Raw genomic sequence first — 16,008 nt, forward strand, 5'->3', positions numbered from 1 at the left:
TTAATAACTATAATTTTATTTTATGGGAACTATTTAACAAAAATGTGGCTGTAGTTTAGTGGTTAGAATTCCACGTTGTGGCCGTGGAGACCTGGGCTCGAATCCCAGCAGCCACAATAAAGTTTTTTTGGGATTTTTTTTAGATATATTGTTGTCAGTTTGTCACAATGCTAAACATTGTAAAGCGTTAAAACAAAATTCTCATTTGTACCCTACACATCTTCTACAATAACGTTGTAAAGCGTTCAAACAAAATTCTCATTTGTACCCTACACATCCTCTACAATAACAATAATCCTGGTTTGTTTGAAAGGACAAAGGAGAGGGGTAGGAAGTAGAGATATAGAGAGGTATAGACGTACAATATTTGAGAAATTTGTTGATTGTTTAGAGGGTTAGGGATTGTGGAGGGAAAGGGGGGATATATAGGGATAAAAAATGGCTCTTATATATCCCTCTAATTTAATTTAATACTGACCGGGGTGTTATAAGGAGGAATACATATAGGACATAAAATGACCCTTTTAGCCTTAATGAAATGAAATTAAATGAGTATGTCATATTACAATTGCCCTAATGACTGAAATGAGGGATCCATTCTAGATCGTACTTTCAATAGATCACATATAAAAGTATAACTGTTGCGAAATATGCCTTGAATTGGTGACTGAGTAGGTACACATTCATGTAGTCCATTGTACACGATCATGTAGTCAGTATTATTATGTACTCTTCAATATACGCGACCATGTGGCTCATGGTACATGGTCGTGTAGTACTGCTACTACAAGACATGCCACATGGTTGTGTGGGTCAAGGTACACGGTTGTGTGATTTTGGTCCGTGTGGTTATTAATTGGGCTTTGGCCCAAATAAGTTTCTGTTTTGGAGAGCTCTATATATACCCCTTAGGGTAACTCCTACCCGAATCAGTTAAGTTGACTGATTATTCAGAAATCTGAGAGTCTTTTGTGTATTTCTCATCTGTGAGTTCTGAAAGAGATAACATTTGAGAGACACTCAATCTGTTTTCTGTAATTGGTCTCAAATCTGTTCTGAATTTGTATTTTTTTTTCCCCAAGATTAGTAAAATTGTTACTCCCACCTACCTTGGACGTAGCCAACGCATTGTTGGTGAACCACGTAAATTTGGGTCTATTTTTCTTGTTAATTAAATTCGATATTTGTTCTTTCTCACATTCGTTATAACAATAACATTTGCTTGAACTTGAAACAATTGTAGAGTCGATCATAGGAGGAGTAATTTTTTTTTTTTAACAAAAGTGATAGTTGGGATTAAAAATAGGCTTTCTAAAGGTACTAAGGGGCCGTTTGGTTGGGGTTAATAATCAAAGGGAATGGGAATGAACTAATATCATTCTCTTTACCCATTTAAAATTTTGAGTTTACCCAAAATTAGTCTACTTTGATTCTCCACCCCAAGACTTTTCCATTCCCTTCCTTTAGCTACCATACCCACCACCATTCTACTTGTCGGAACTCACTCATCCACCTCACCGGCCTCGCAGCACCTTCCCAACCGCACGTCCCCAACTTCTCATCGGAACCGTCGCACCTCCCTCACCTCTTGTCGGAACCTGTCCCACCTCTCCCCTCGAAAACATCTCCCCTCCCCAAAAACCTTAAACCACCCACGCAAAACCCTAGAAACCACTCTTCCTCCACTTAAAATTGTCGCCCGACCCTCCCACCACCCTCAAAACCCTAGCAGCTAGTGGGAGGGTCGACCGACGATTATAAGTGGAGGGAGAGTGGTTTCTAGGGTTTTGCGCAGGTGGTGGAAGTTTTTTTAGGATGGGAGGTATGGAGGAGGTGCGTCGAGGGCCGAAGAGTTCTGTCGAGGTGGTGGATGGGCGGTGGGGTGACTGCGTGGTGGCTGGAAAAGTGAAGAAATATGGGGTTGTGTGGTGGTGGTGGTGATCATTCCCTTTGTTTTTTGATAACAAACAACATACTGCATATAAGGGTTTCATTCCATTCTGTATTCCCTTTGTTCATTCCATTTCGATTCCCATATGCGAACCAAACGACCCGTAAAGTGTCTCTAAATTTCCATAGTGGGCAACTTCATATTTTAATCAATTATTCGTTGTGATCTCTAAGCCCCTACCGTCCCATCTCCACGGCTCCACCCCTTGGTATTCTTAAGCTCAATCTTGATACTGCTTCATACAATTTCACAAGGCCAGTATCAAAAAATATATGAAAGATTCAATTGTTTATGGATGACGTTTAACAAGTACTTAATCACCTTACGTTAGTCCAATCTTTTTCAAAAATCAAATCAATCTACATGTTGTGTTAGAGTTAGACCTCTCAATCACTTCACTTAATTAGCATTATTCTATCATTTATTTTTTTTAATTCCGACAAATTATGTTGTATTCTTAAACTAGTTTTTTGCCCGAACAACGCTCGAATATTCACAGAAAAAATAATTATTTGTTTATAGATTTTGTATACATTTAATATTATTTATTTAAAGTTTATATTGTTCTATTGCGTATTATTTAGGCGGTAAAATCTTTTTTTATTATTAATTATCTTATTGTTTATTTTAAAAAAAAAAATTGACAGGAAATTTTTTAATGTAAACGTGACATACTTCTGGATAATCCTGGTGATTATTTTAGTACGTACTTTGTAGTAAGTATTGATGATTGATGAAACATGAAAGCTTTCTTAACATTTGTATTTCTTTCTTTCTTATAAAAAAAACAAAGGGTTTATGTCTAGGGCTCGGCTAGTGATATAGAGTGGCACGACGTGGTGCATCCCCAAACCAACCATCCAACATTACAACCTCCTAACAAATGCACATTAGACCTAACCCCAAACCAAATGCAACCATAATCTCTCAAAGGCGCCAAATTTAATAACTTCCCCAAATGCGCCTTCCCCTTTCTCTCTCCTCAAACCACCTCTTCTTCCTCTCTCCCATTTTCAAACCCCCAATTTCAATAACTTCCTCAATTCTTCCAAAAATGGCGGATTCGGGTAATTCCTCTTTAATCTGGTTCAGAAAAGGGCTCCGAATTCACGACAACCCGGCTTTAGAACATGCTGCTAATGGGTCGGATTTTGTGTACCCGGTTTTTGTGATTGACCCGCATTATATGGAGCCTGACCCGGATGCTTTTTCACCCGGTTCGTCTAGGGCTGGGGTGAACCGGATTAAGTTTTTGCTTGAGAGTTTGTTGGACTTGGATTGTAGTCTTAACAAGATTGGGTCTAGGTTGTTGGTTTTTAAGGGTGAACCGGGTGATATCTTGATTCATTGCTTAAAACAGGTATATTATCATTTAGTGATTGTGAAATTTTATGTATTTGTGTAGTTGCACTTGCTATTTGTTCGACATAAGGATAAGGTTGCGTACATCTGATCAAGGGTACGGAGTTTTTTTTAAGTACTCCGTAAGAAAAGTAAGGAAAAAAAGAACATTTGGATACGGGAACTCCTAGTACGTTAGATATAATGTTGGTTTGTACTTTTAGTTGTGTAGTATTGTCAAAGTATACTTGTATGTACTAAAACATTTTTAAAGGGGTTTGTTTGGAGGGAAAAGATGAACATTGGTTTAATCAGTTGGTTACTAACTAATTTTAAATTATTAGTACTTGCTTTGGTTCAAGTTTTTGACTTTTGCACTAAATATTGAATGTTGAACATTCCTTTTAAGGAAATTGTGAATGTATGTATGGTCGTATGGATGATCATGTTTCAAAAATAAGTAGATAGGTTAATTTGTTGAGCAATGAGCAAAGCCATATGCGAGTGAAAGTGTTTTGCGGTTGTCCCACATTAAGTGTAAAAGAAATGAGAAAGTTACACTCTTGGCCGGTGCGGCCCAGGCCCGTTTATCATAATTTGATTGGTATATGTGATTCATGAGCAAGATAATTAATACTTCGTATGTAATGAAGCTATTTCATATTGAAGCTTATTTGAGTTTGTTTTGAATGAATCATGGAACAAGTTGTACATTGGTCTTATATAGAGAAGCACAATTGAAGTTTTGCATTGATCTCACACTATTATGATCATGTGTGTTTTTTTTCTTCTTTGTGGATTTTATGCAGTGGAACATAAAGAAGCTTTGCTTTGAATATGATACTGATCCATATTATCAAGATTTGAGTGCTAGAGTCGAGGTATTGTTGTGTTGAGCTTGTTTCTTTCTCCATTCCATTATCTCTATATTGCTAGGAACACGATACATCTCCCCTACTGTTGTCTGCATTTGATTATAGACCTGTTTCTGTTTCCATGTTTTGCATTTTGTTGTGTTCAGCTAATTGTTCTTCTGACTACTAGATTGAAATTCGCAGAAATATGCATCTCAAGAAGGTATCGAAGTTTTCTCTCCTGTGAGTCATACACTGTTTGATCCTAGAGCGGTTATAGCTAAGGTAATTTGATTTTCTTTTGACTCCCGAATTGCTTAATATTGGAACATGTGCTGTAATGGTGTTGCAAGATATATGCTCTCTGATGTTGTAATTCTGTTTTACAAAGGTTGAACAAAGATATATGGAATAATGCATGTGCAAAATTTAAGCTCCCTCTATTCTGTTGACTAATACCTTGAATTGGCTTTCTGTTTACATTACGTTTCAACAGAATGGGGGCAAGCCACCTCTTACATACCAGTCATTTCTGAAGGTTGCTGGTCAACCCTCTTGGGCCTCTTCTCCAGTTTCAACTGGACCATCATCGATTCCTCCTCCTGGGGATATAGGTGATTTGCAAATTTCAAATGTTCCCACAATGGAAGAACTTGGCTATCTAAACGTTGGACAGGTATGAAATCTGACACTGCCAACTGTTAAGGAGCTTTTGCTTTTAATATTTTGTTGAGCATATTTGCTAAAAAAAGTAAAGTAGTTTTGCAGCATGAATTTTCTCCATTTAAAGGTGGTGAATCTGAAGCACTAAAGAGGTTGAAGCAATCACTTGATGATAAGGTATGAATGTATGGTGCTACCATTTGTAGTAATTTTGTAGAGTGGAGTTCAGTTGCGTTCTTTTGATGTGTGCTTTCCTTTGATGTGTGCTTTCCTTGGATGGATGGTTCCGTTTAATCCTTATTTCTGCAGGCTTGGAGTTATCTCTGAGAGTCTCATACTCTCATTCGAACTAATGCTAATGGTTTTCTCAGCATTCCTTTTGGGATTGTTGTATGAGAATGTACTAAAACTAGCATAAATATTGAATAAGAAAAAAAAAAAAAAAAAAAAGGAATTGGGATTGCAGAATTTGCATTTTGCATAGATTATGTCCTGCCTTGTAGAAGAATTCAAGGGTTTGAGAACATCTGAACATGCTTGTTTTCTAGATTATGCTTTAAACAATACTTGTAGCATCTTATCTTGTTAATTTTTACTAGAAATTAGAGTGTCTGCTTGTTTAGTAATATAAGTCTGCACTTTTAAGTTTTGTTATATGTGAATATATAAGTCAATATGTATAGCAGCTGTACAAACGATGATAATGACCAATGGGGTAACATAGTGGTTGATACCGTCTTGAACTTAAATCTTCTACATATTGGTACATTTTATTTTTCAAAATATCATGATTCATGAGAGATTGTTTTGATGTAAAAATGTGAGGTTTAGTAAATTGACTTGAAATAATAGTTTGTGACTTTGTGTAAAAGAAATTTATCTGGAATTAGTATATTTTTGCTCAACTGCTGTTATGTGCTACCTCTCCACAGATCTGGAAAGTAGAAACATCTAGTTTTTCTGTTTCTTATTATAATTATCTGAAATCTCAACCCACTGCCCTGTGATTTTTCCTGACATCATTGTGCTTTTGTCACGAAGATTTATTCGAATGGAAATAGTATATCTCCCTTGAGCAATTCTAAATTTGCAGCTTTGACGTACTTGATTTCAAATAGAGTCACTTGACTTCTGTTTTAGTGTTTTTTAGATTTGTTTGTTTTTTCCCCCTGCCATGATTGACGTGGAATGCTTGTACCGTGTTTAGGTTTCTTTCCCACATTTGTGAATAGTTTTTTAGATTATATGTAATTATTATGCTTTCCAAATTTACTTTGTCTTTCCATTGCTGCAGGCGTGGGTGGCAAAGTTTGAGAAGCCAAAAGGGAATCCCTCTTCTTTTCTTAAGCCTGCAACTACTGTTCTGTCACCATATTTGAAAGTAAGTGGTGAACTAGGAGTTGCATCAACCTTTTATCATGTGTGCTTGTTGGTTGTGGTGGTCAAGTCTGAAAGACTGGCTAAGACTTTAAACTCTAAAAGCACTTCTAAAATTTCTCTAAATTTATCTTGTGCAGTTTGGCTGTATATCATCCAGGTACTTTTATAAATGTATTCAAGAAGTATACAACAGTGTCAAGCAACATACATCCCCACCTGTTTCTCTTCTTGGACAGGTCAGTTTCTGAATTTGTGGCTAAAATTGCTTTCAGTTTAATTACTCTAGTAAAACGTAGTTCAAAATCTGCAGTTGTTGTGGCGGGACTTTTTCTATACAGCATCTTTTGGCACTCCCAATATTGATCGGATGAAGGGTAACCGAATTTGTAAGCAGGTATGTTACATGGTGCATCTTATATTAATTGCTTTCTTTGACTGCTTGCCTTTCTATATTCAATGTCACATCTTAGACTGAGTAATACAAAGTAATAGCTTTTCTTCTTATGAGTTGTTATGCCATACTTTCTCGTGAATTACTTCAACATTTCAGTAACATTATTTATTTTGGAAACACAAACTTGAACATTAAGCATTGTCATACTTTTTCCTCAGTATGTATCAGTTTCTTGCTCTATGACGTTCTGTTACTTTCCCTTTTGTGTAATCATTTCTATTTTGGGGTCAGGGGGTTGCTTTAGCGTTTTTCCACAGACATATTTTGTCTACCCTCCCCTTCTATCTATCACAGCCTTCTTGGCATATCTCTTGTTTATTTTGTCTAGTAATAGTCATTGGCTGCATAGGTTATGTTTGAAGATTAGTAGCATACTGGGACTTGTTTAGCTATCAGAAATGAAGAATTTATCTGTATTTATCATTCTTTCTTATACCTACCATGAGAATCTTAAAATTAATTGTACTTGGTCTTGTTGCTATGAAATTTTGTTGCCAACATGAGTTCCAATGGTAAGTGGTGTCAGTGATGTTTTCGTCTTTACTTTTATTTCTCAGATTGAACCTCCTCTTAGATTTATCTGTTATACTCACATGCAATTGCATCTTTGCTTAGTTATGAAAGAACTTGTTCTGCTTCATGACATAGATCCCTTGGAATGAAGATAGTGAGCTGCTCGCTGCTTGGAGAGATGGAAGGACTGGGTATCCTTGGATTGATGCCATCATGACACAGGCACTTATCTTACTTTTTATCTTCTTTTGGGATTTAATACAGGCTACTTATTTGATGTTGATATATGGTCTTTAAAGAGTTTATGTGCCTTGCTTCCATAATATTTTTTTTTGTCAATGTCCTGCAGCTTCATAAATGGGGTTGGATGCACCATCTTGCACGGCATTGTGTTGCATGCTTCCTTACCCGTGGTGATTTGGTGGGACTTAAAAGCTTTCAAATTCTTTTTTTTTTTTTTCTTTTTTCTTTTTCGTTCCTGTGTATTAAACATTCTAATCGGAAGAATTAATTCTTTCTATAAACAGTTTATCCACTGGGAGAAAGGCCGTGATGTATTTGAGAGGTTATTGATTGATTCAGATTGGTCAATAAACAATGGAAATTGGCTCTGGCTTTCTTGTTCCTCATTTTTTTACGAGGTATGCTCAATATTTTCATGTTGAATATTGTATTTACTGATTTTATTAAGTGTCAAGACTGCCAACATTGAATATCAAAAGAAGTACCGATCTTCACTTGGGCATATATAGAGTGGCTATGGATACAAATTTGTAGGATGGCTTTTTTGCTCCTGCCAACTGCATTGCTTGTTTAATTGCTTATTTTTTTGCACCTATGCTGCAGACACCATCATAAATTCTTTTTTACTTATAATTTAAGGATATCTTGTTAGCTTGTTGCTGTAAGTGAAATTAAAATCTAGGTGCTAATCAATTGTCATAGTTATGCTGCTTTTACAAAGTATGTGACTGGGACAAATCATTATGTCTTGTTTTCTCTGAGCAGTATCACAGAATTTACTCACCAATTTCATTCGGGAAGAAACATGACCCAAATGGCGATTTTATTAGGCATTTTCTCCCTGTATTGAAAGGTATGTTGAGTTTATTAACATCGCCTGATATTTTCTTTTTTTTTTTGAAGCTAATGAATGGTGAGTCATTTCAATGATCAGATATGCCAAAACAGTACATTTATGAACCATGGACAGCTCCCAAGAGCGTCCAAGTGAAGGCTAAATGCATAATTGGGAAAGATTATCCAAGTCCTGGTAAGTGAACTGACGTTCTCCTAAAGACATTCATTGAGTTGACATGCAAATTCATTTGCTCTTTTTTCTTCTGAGTCGTTTGAGTTGGCTGAACCGTTTAATTAAATCAGTTTACCAGAAGTCAAGTTAGCATTTCACTTGAGCAAGCATTTTTACTTATCGCTGTTCATACCCAGAAATTGCCATCTTCAGAAGTTTTTTTCCTGGCTTATGGCATGGAGCACATGATATGCTCACTTTATTTGCATAAGTATTAGTGGATATTATAATGAATGTTTTATTGCGCTAAATATTGACATGAAAGCAAAGTAAAGAAGTTAATTTCAACATTAAAAATATGATAATTTTTTTCCATAATACGAAAAAATTGCTTTATGATTTTCTTTTGCAAGGACAATTGTTTGGACTATAGTTTGGATGTTTGCATCATTTTCTAGTTCAGCTGTCCTTTCTTTTGGAAATAGTATACAGATTGAATCTTAAGTTGTATCAAGTATGTCAGATTGACTTTTGGTTTGATTTTTAAACAGTTTTGGATTATGGAAAGGCATTTAGCAGATGTGGTTGGCAATATGATGAAAAATAATGTGGGCAATGTTAAATGTGTATGGATGGCCATTAGGAGGCTATGATAAGAGTGGCATTAAGATGTCATTTGTATTTCCTGGTAAATGGCTATATGTGTATATTTATGGACAGATTTAGCGAATTTTTTTAAAAGTATAGTCCCCTCCACCCTCCCTTTATGATATGATCATGGCAGATTCAAGATTGTATTCTTCCCTTATTTTTTGTTCTTGTTCTTGGGAGCATTAAAAAAAATTTGTTTATGAGCTTGTTTTTCTTATGCCTCTATAATTCTATATGCTTTGTTTGCCTTACTGTTCTAGCTATAAGCTATCATGGACTGTTCACATTTATAAGTGACCCCTTTTGTATGAGTTTGTCTTCCTTGAATACAATTCTCTTGTGGCTTATAATTTCTGCTTTTCCCTACCAGTGGTTTCCCATGATACTGCAAGCAAAGAATGCAAACGGAAGTTAGCTGAAGCATATGCATTGAATCGTCAGTCAAATGGTTCTGTCAGTGAAGATGATTTAGTTAAGTTGAGACGGAAATTAGAGGAAGATCAGGAGACTCAGAAACCTGCTGCTAAAAAGCAAAAGCAGAAGTTGATTACTGATTAACACTAATATCTTGATCCGTACCTAGGCTGATGATCTTGATTAGTATAGTAGTGCATATTTATTCTAACATCAAGTGGAAGTTTGTAGTAAGTTGTGATCTGTACTTCTGTAGTCTTTTCATCTGATATAAAAATGTAAGTATTAGCCGTTCCCGGTTCCTCTGTAGGACTTTTAGAAGGTCAAAGACAATGTAACATTTACTACGGGTTTAACTTACAACTCGATTGCCTGACTCTTAGAAAGTTAGAGCCATAGACATGTAACATTTACTACGGAATGCTACATAAGGTTAACTTACAACTCGTGTTTTTTTATTTCCTAGTGATACTCCTAAGTTTTTTCATGTTCTTTGGTTGGCACCAACTTTTGTTTGCTTTGGTACCCTAATGAATCCTGTAACCTCAATAATTCTTGTTGGCAAATGGAGATAGTATGTGTACAAAAAGTCTTTCTTATAGAGGAATTTCATTCTTGGTCATTTGTAGAAAGATTCCCCATCATTCACATGGTGCAATTATCCTCCTTAAAACATCTATAACCACTTCAATCACAACTGGTCGTATAACTTCCATAATCAACATGGATAGTGCTCTATCAGCAGGCCCTTTCTTTTGCAATACTTAAAAAGGTCTCTCATGGCCCAATTATTATTACAGCATTCTCTACCATAGAATTCGGCCTTCGGGGTCAACCCGGCGGCTTCTATGAGGAACACAGCGAAAAGGAGGCTCGAGGGCTTGTTAAGGAAGGCGGCAAGGGCCGACGAAGGGGGGAAAACGAAGGGCCTTTTCTGGTCCCCCTGAGCCGGGGGGTGCTTGCGGGGTTAATCACTCTATGTCTTTTGATTACAAATTAACAACATTGATAAAAATATTTTCAAAATATCAACTTGACAACTCACATTGTATTATTGCATGTGCCACGAAGTAAAATTGTGAGTCGGTTGATGAAGGTGGAAAACTAGTAGTGATATCTAGTATTCCGTCGGTTTCTAAATACTTGCAACCCTTGTCTTTTAAATCGTTTTTAAATACTTACATTACTATCCACTAGTTCTCCTTAAATTATTAAATAATTGCAACACCTATCTTTTTCAATTGTTTTTAAACGCTTGTCTTTTCAAATGTTTTTGCTACATACTTACAATCTTGTAACATTGATCATTGTTATTTTATTGATTCAAACCCTAATTGCACCTTTTTTTTTTGTTTCTCTTTCTTACAAACTATGTAGTACCCCCGTAAATACCATTTGCACAATAAGGGTCAGTTTACATTTACTGAACTAAGTTGAAATGAATTGATTGGAGCTGAACTGAATTGAATTGAACCGAGCTAAAATGAATATTTTATGAGAGAGGGAAATTAAGAGCAGAACTGAACTGAATTAAGTATATGCGAACAAACCCTAATTATCACTTTTGCTATATCACTTTTGCTATACTATCCACTAGTTCTCCTTAAATTATTAGCAAAGATAAATGTTGTACAATTAAATAGGATCATAGTGATTACATTTTATTTAAAAATGTCATATAATTGAAATTTAATCCGATAATCATATCACGTGTATTAGCACGACCGCACATATACACTACTTTGTAATTCATAATTAAAAAGTTAATAACGCCATGACAATAATTACATTACTCATACACTTGAAATTCATTACTCGACTCCACACCATACGTAAACCGTATTTATTACTACCTACCAAACCGAGCATAGAAATTCCGAAAAAATTGGAAAGTCTACTCAAACCACTGCAACCCAAATCTAGCCCCACCCAGCCCAACCCCAAGGAAACAGCCGCCCTCCCTTCCTCCACACCCATTTTCTCTTCTCATTTCTACCCAAACTAAGAGAGAGAAAATTCACCAATTTCCCCCAATTCAATTTCCAGATCAATTCATCGATTCATCATCTTCAACCATTAGGGCGTGACCTAAGATCCAGAACACAATTCAATCAATCAATCATGTGGCGAAGACTTGTTTTCTCTCACCTCAAATCCCTTTCTTCTTCTTCTTCCGCCATTGTTAAACCTTCATTTTCTTCTCTTTCTCATCGTCTTCCTGCTGCTACCTCCGCTGTTCGATCCTCCTCATTTCTTCTCTCTCGTCGCCATTTCTCCGCTGAAGCCGGTAATTGTTTTCCCCCTTTTTCTAGGGTTTGATTCAGATCTATTGTTGTTGATTTTTTTAATATTTTAAATTGATTGGATTGTTTTTGTGGTGGTGTAGAAGTTTCAAAGACTAAGGTTGAAGATGTAATGCCCATTGCTACTGGTCATGAGCGTGAAGAGCTTGAAGCTGAGCTCCAGGTTTTTACTTTTTTATCATTATTGAATGAATGATTGTTGCATTAATTTTGGGAGATTATGAAAATTTTCAATTTTTATTGAATTATTTGTGATGATTTTTCTTAGGGGAAGGATATTCTGGAGATTAATCACCCTTCAGGTCCTTTCGGCACCAAGGTTAGTTTTTTTTGGATTTTGCTTTTGCTTGCATTTGATGATTTGATACTTATTTATTGTGATGGATATTGGCGATATTTTATTTGTTAATTGTGATGGGTATTGCTGATAATTTAATGTGATTGTCAAATGTGGAATTGTTTTAAGGTTGTATTCATTGTCGTATTTAAGAATTGCTTGAAATTTGCTGTAATTTGACACTATCTAGGAATATAGGAAGGGAGGGAGTGAGTGAAATGGGCAATCATTCATTTTGTTTGGGTTGTTTCAATTAGAGAAAGGGTTATAACACCCTATGTTACTCAGGGACTCTTCATTTCACCTCGACTATTTGAAATGGGTATTTGACATGTAGATATGAGTATGGACCTTTGTCTTATGAGTTATGACGCGTTATTTGGAAGAACATGAAAATTTCACTTTCCTGAGCTGTTAGACACTTACTAATACCTGTATTCCATACAAAGTAGCCTAGGCCCTTGGGTGTACCCAATCCAATTACTTTAATCAACCCTGGTAAGTTGGTTTTTAAAATTGCTGCTGTAATACTGATTGTATATTGACCAATGCAAGGGATGCCTGCATTGAGGATTGTTTGATGGTCCTTTTTGTAAGGTGGTTGCCTTTCTAATTTATGCGTGTGATGAAATTTTTTCGTGTATGGTATCTCTTACTTAGTTACAAGTAGTCGTCATGATGCTATGTATCCCAGTGCGATGAAAATATGTAATGTTTAGAGTGTAGACTGCAAAGGACTTGATTGGTATGCTGTCTTCTCATGCCTTCATATTTCTTTCTTGTTTTAATCTCCTGAAATCAGGTACAATAATTTTATCATGTAGTTGTGTAATATAATGAAATCAGAGCGTATTACTTTTGAACATTATGATTAGGGTTTTCTTGTATTTTCTAGTCTTGAGACTCTTCATCTTTCATTTTAATGTGATGCTAAATTTCGGTGCTTTAGTTTATTCTCTTAGACCGGCATTAATTTTTATGATTTTTATCAAAACTTTAATTTCCTTAAAGCCTTGATATTCACCCTTCAAGCTTGTCTGCTTCAATTTTTTTATAAACCCAAAAGCTTTGTGTTTTTTTTTTCTTTTCTTTTTTTCCTGTTAATAACTTACCCCAAAGTCCCTAATCTAATATCAGTGCTTCTAAACTGTCTTTAGTCAGGGAACCCCAAAATGGCAGCTCAGTTTCAAAGTCTACATTGATTAACTTTAGAATTTGTTCTCTATTTGCGTTGATTATACTGTAATGAGTAGAACATCCCAGGAGGTTAAATATTTTTTGGTCTTTATAGTCCTGTTTACTATAATGTGCTCTTTGTCTTCAGTATTCTTCCAATATTTCAATATTGCTTTATTTATTTTCAATATCTTTTTATTCTCCTGTTGGACTTTATAATGCAAATGAAGTAACCTGTAGTAGGGAAAAAAAAAAAAATCTATGCTCAATTTCAATAAGATGGTTATTATATGATCTATTCATTTTCAAATTAATGGTATTTTGATATTAAAATTCCAAAGAGCATGATGTTGATTAATTGATTTAGATGGCTTCTTTTGTAAACTCTTTTTAAAATGTCAAGCTTGCTATCATTTACGAAGTACTGTACTTCCTTAAAATTTTAAACTGACTAAAAATTTATAGTTAATATGTTGGTCTGTCAACTATGTTGTTAAAATTTATATAGCTTGAAATTTTCTTCACGTCCCATCAGTATATGGAGATGATCTACACGTTTTTTAAATTTTGTGCTAACTTTGAATTGCTATATATGAATTCAGGAAAACCCAGCTATTGTTAAGTCTGTCTTTGACAAAAGAATTGTTGGATGTCCTGGTGGTGAAGGAGGTCAGTATTAAGTCTTTTTATGTCCTCTTCTAGATACAATCTCATCTCCATTTTATTAGTTCCTAAATATTATTTTGCTGTTGCTGACATGTAGTAAAACCCTTTAAATCTGTTTAACCCTTCTTTTCCCAGAGGATGAACATGATGTTGTCTGGTTTTGGCTCGAGAAAGACAAGCCATATGAGTGTCCAGTCTGCACACAATACTTCCAGGTTAGTGCCATACTATCATGTAGATCCTTGTCATAATAACTTTGTCAACTATGATGTGGAGAATCTATACTGGAAATTCGGTGCTTTGTCTGTGAATCATACGCATCTCAAACTGGACTTGACATGTACTTTCTCTACTTTTGTACAGAAAAAATTAGATAATGCATAATCTAAAATATTTGTTAAAATGATTATTATTTTTGACAAGTGAGTAATATTAGCCACATTTTAGATTGAATCAGCTACTTTGAATTTTCTGCATATTTTCTTGATTTGGTCTGGAAGCTGATAGTAGTTATCTGGTTCTTTGAAGAACAGTACCAGTGTGCCACCAAATTGCATTTTCAAATTCAAAATTAATTGCATACTGTAACCCATTTTTAAGTGCCAAATTCATTTACATGTTTTTTAAGGGGTAGAATTATATAAATAAAGCTAGATAATGTCCTTCCAACAACTAGTCTTTGATGAGATTGGACATATTCTCATACTTTACATTCTTGCTTTTAGCAAATTAGGGTTATGGGTGATGAGAACATTGTTTTTCTTTTTCTTCTGATTTAAGGATATATTCACGCAGTTTGGCTATTTATTCTCATCCTTTACATTCTTCAATGTTTTTGTCTATAATGTTGGTTTTATTAGAAATGCTTATTAATTGGTTAATCTATTGCAGTTGGAAGTTGTTGGCAATGGCGGTGACCCTGAAGGGCATGATGAGGAAGAAGGCGAACACCACCACCACCACCATTGATTGTAGTTTACGATTTTAGTGACGTAATAAGATCTGGTGAGACAATGAGACAAGTTCTGTGAAACTTCTGCTGCTGCTTTCCAATTGAAAAGCGAAAAAGCTTGTTTGTTTTTTTGATGGTACCTTAGACGGATGCTTGTTGGTAACAATTTAGCCCGCTGCTCTATTTTTGAGATAAATACGAAAAAGTTGTTTCTTTACCATTGAGCTGGTAATTGGAAGTATAAATTTCATTCATGATCTTTGTTGCTTGGGCGAATAATCCATTGATCCTTTTGCTGCATCACTCAAAGAAAATCCAGTTTGAATTTTCATGTTGAAATAATTGTAATGGTTATGCTCAGTTCTGCTAGGAACTGGCAGGCTTTCTCTAATATTATGATCAACTATTGCAACGCAGATATTGAAACTTCATGGAATACCAACAGGCCAAAAAACATCTGCATCACAAATAAGTGAATAGCCCCGCTATCATAATGACCAGGGTACTCTTTAGCCGCCTTCTGCGTTGAGCTTCTTATTGATTGCAATATATTTTCTACTTCCCTAGATACCCCTTGTGTTTGCGCTATGGAGGAGATTTTTCCTCCATTCTTAGCTATGGAGAAAGTGGAATAAATTGGGAATCCATTGCAATTTGTGACGGAAGGAAGAGGCAATCAAAGCACTCGTTTCCTGGGGTTGGAGCAATAAGTGCTCTCATAATAATTAATAACTTATTACTAATAGGCACAACACTATAAAGGGGAGTTTGGTTTGCAGAATATAAGTATGAGATGCTCTGTAATATCATAAATTTGGTTTACAAAACTATGAAGTTTAAACTCATACCTCAAACTCATGAGATATGGGGTTTAGAAACCTTGGGAGAGAGGTGGGTTTGACTCATTCCATTCCTTAGATATCAAATAAAAAGAGAGAATAGTGAGATATTCCATTTCAGAATTAAACCAAACATATGACATTAAGTATCAAGTTTTAACCCGATACCATCTTAACCTCATTCCTGATTCCAATCCCATACTAATTTGCGAACCAAAAACCCCTAAGTGGGTTTATTAGAACTCACTGTCAAACTAATAGG

General features: G+C 35.4%; 2 protein-coding genes and 1 non-coding gene across 4 annotated transcripts; all 3 read left to right on the forward strand.

The window, feature by feature from the left end:
- The first annotated feature begins 44 nt into the window (after positions 1-44).
- TRNAH-GUG (transfer RNA histidin (anticodon GUG)) lies at positions 45-116 on the forward strand. The gene has a single exon. It is a non-coding gene; the product is annotated as a tRNA-His (tRNA).
- Positions 117-2,866: 2,750 nt separating this feature from the next.
- Positions 2,867-9,944, forward strand: LOC145560114 ((6-4)DNA photolyase-like). The gene is made up of 14 exons (XM_081621375.1): positions 2,867-3,311; positions 4,102-4,173; positions 4,351-4,431; positions 4,643-4,822; positions 4,915-4,986; positions 6,104-6,190; positions 6,327-6,425; positions 6,500-6,583; positions 7,292-7,378; positions 7,506-7,577; positions 7,684-7,797; positions 8,165-8,252; positions 8,334-8,429; positions 9,430-9,944. The coding sequence occupies exons 1-14, from the start codon at positions 2,910-2,912 to the stop codon at positions 9,615-9,617; spliced, it is 1,722 nt and encodes a 573-aa protein (XP_081477501.1). The 5' UTR covers positions 2,867-2,909; the 3' UTR covers positions 9,618-9,944.
- Positions 9,945-11,382: 1,438 nt separating this feature from the next.
- Positions 11,383-15,124, forward strand: LOC145558720 (cytochrome c oxidase subunit 5b-1, mitochondrial-like). 2 transcript variants are annotated; one of them, XM_081620039.1, is made up of 6 exons: positions 11,383-11,760; positions 11,863-11,939; positions 12,045-12,095; positions 13,892-13,958; positions 14,091-14,170; positions 14,847-15,124. In XM_081620039.1, the coding sequence occupies exons 1-6, from the start codon at positions 11,595-11,597 to the stop codon at positions 14,922-14,924; spliced, it is 519 nt and encodes a 172-aa protein (XP_081476165.1). In that variant the 5' UTR covers positions 11,383-11,594; the 3' UTR covers positions 14,925-15,124. The 2 variants fall into 2 exon arrangements, with proteins under 2 accessions (XP_081476165.1, XP_081476164.1); XM_081620038.1 differs by having other exon boundaries at positions 11,387-11,760; positions 11,860-11,939.
- Positions 15,125-16,008: the final 884 nt, after the last annotated feature.

The sequence above is a fragment of the Chenopodium album genome, chromosome 9 (assembly GCF_948465745.1).
Source record: "Chenopodium album chromosome 9, dcCheAlbu1.1, whole genome shotgun sequence".
NCBI classification, from domain to species: domain Eukaryota; kingdom Viridiplantae; phylum Streptophyta; class Magnoliopsida; order Caryophyllales; family Amaranthaceae; genus Chenopodium; species Chenopodium album.

Excerpts from the sequence above, each read along its gene's own strand:
- LOC145560114 (XM_081621375.1), top strand. The coding sequence starts at position 2,910 with ATGCGCCTTCCCCTTTCTCTCTCCTCAAACCACCTCTTCTTCCTCTCT. Across the intron at positions 4,823-4,914 it reads GCTATCTAAACGTTGGACAG|CATGAATTTTCTCCATTTAA; the intron begins GTATGAAATCTG and ends GTAGTTTTGCAG. Across the intron at positions 6,426-6,499 it reads CTGTTTCTCTTCTTGGACAG|TTGTTGTGGCGGGACTTTTT; the intron begins GTCAGTTTCTGA and ends CAAAATCTGCAG.
- LOC145558720 (XM_081620038.1), top strand. The coding sequence starts at position 11,595 with ATGTGGCGAAGACTTGTTTTCTCTCACCTCAAATCCCTTTCTTCTTCT. Across the intron at positions 11,761-11,859 it reads CCATTTCTCCGCTGAAGCCG|AAGTTTCAAAGACTAAGGTT; the intron begins GTAATTGTTTTC and ends GTGGTGGTGTAG. Across the intron at positions 14,171-14,846 it reads TCTGCACACAATACTTCCAG|TTGGAAGTTGTTGGCAATGG; the intron begins GTTAGTGCCATA and ends AATCTATTGCAG.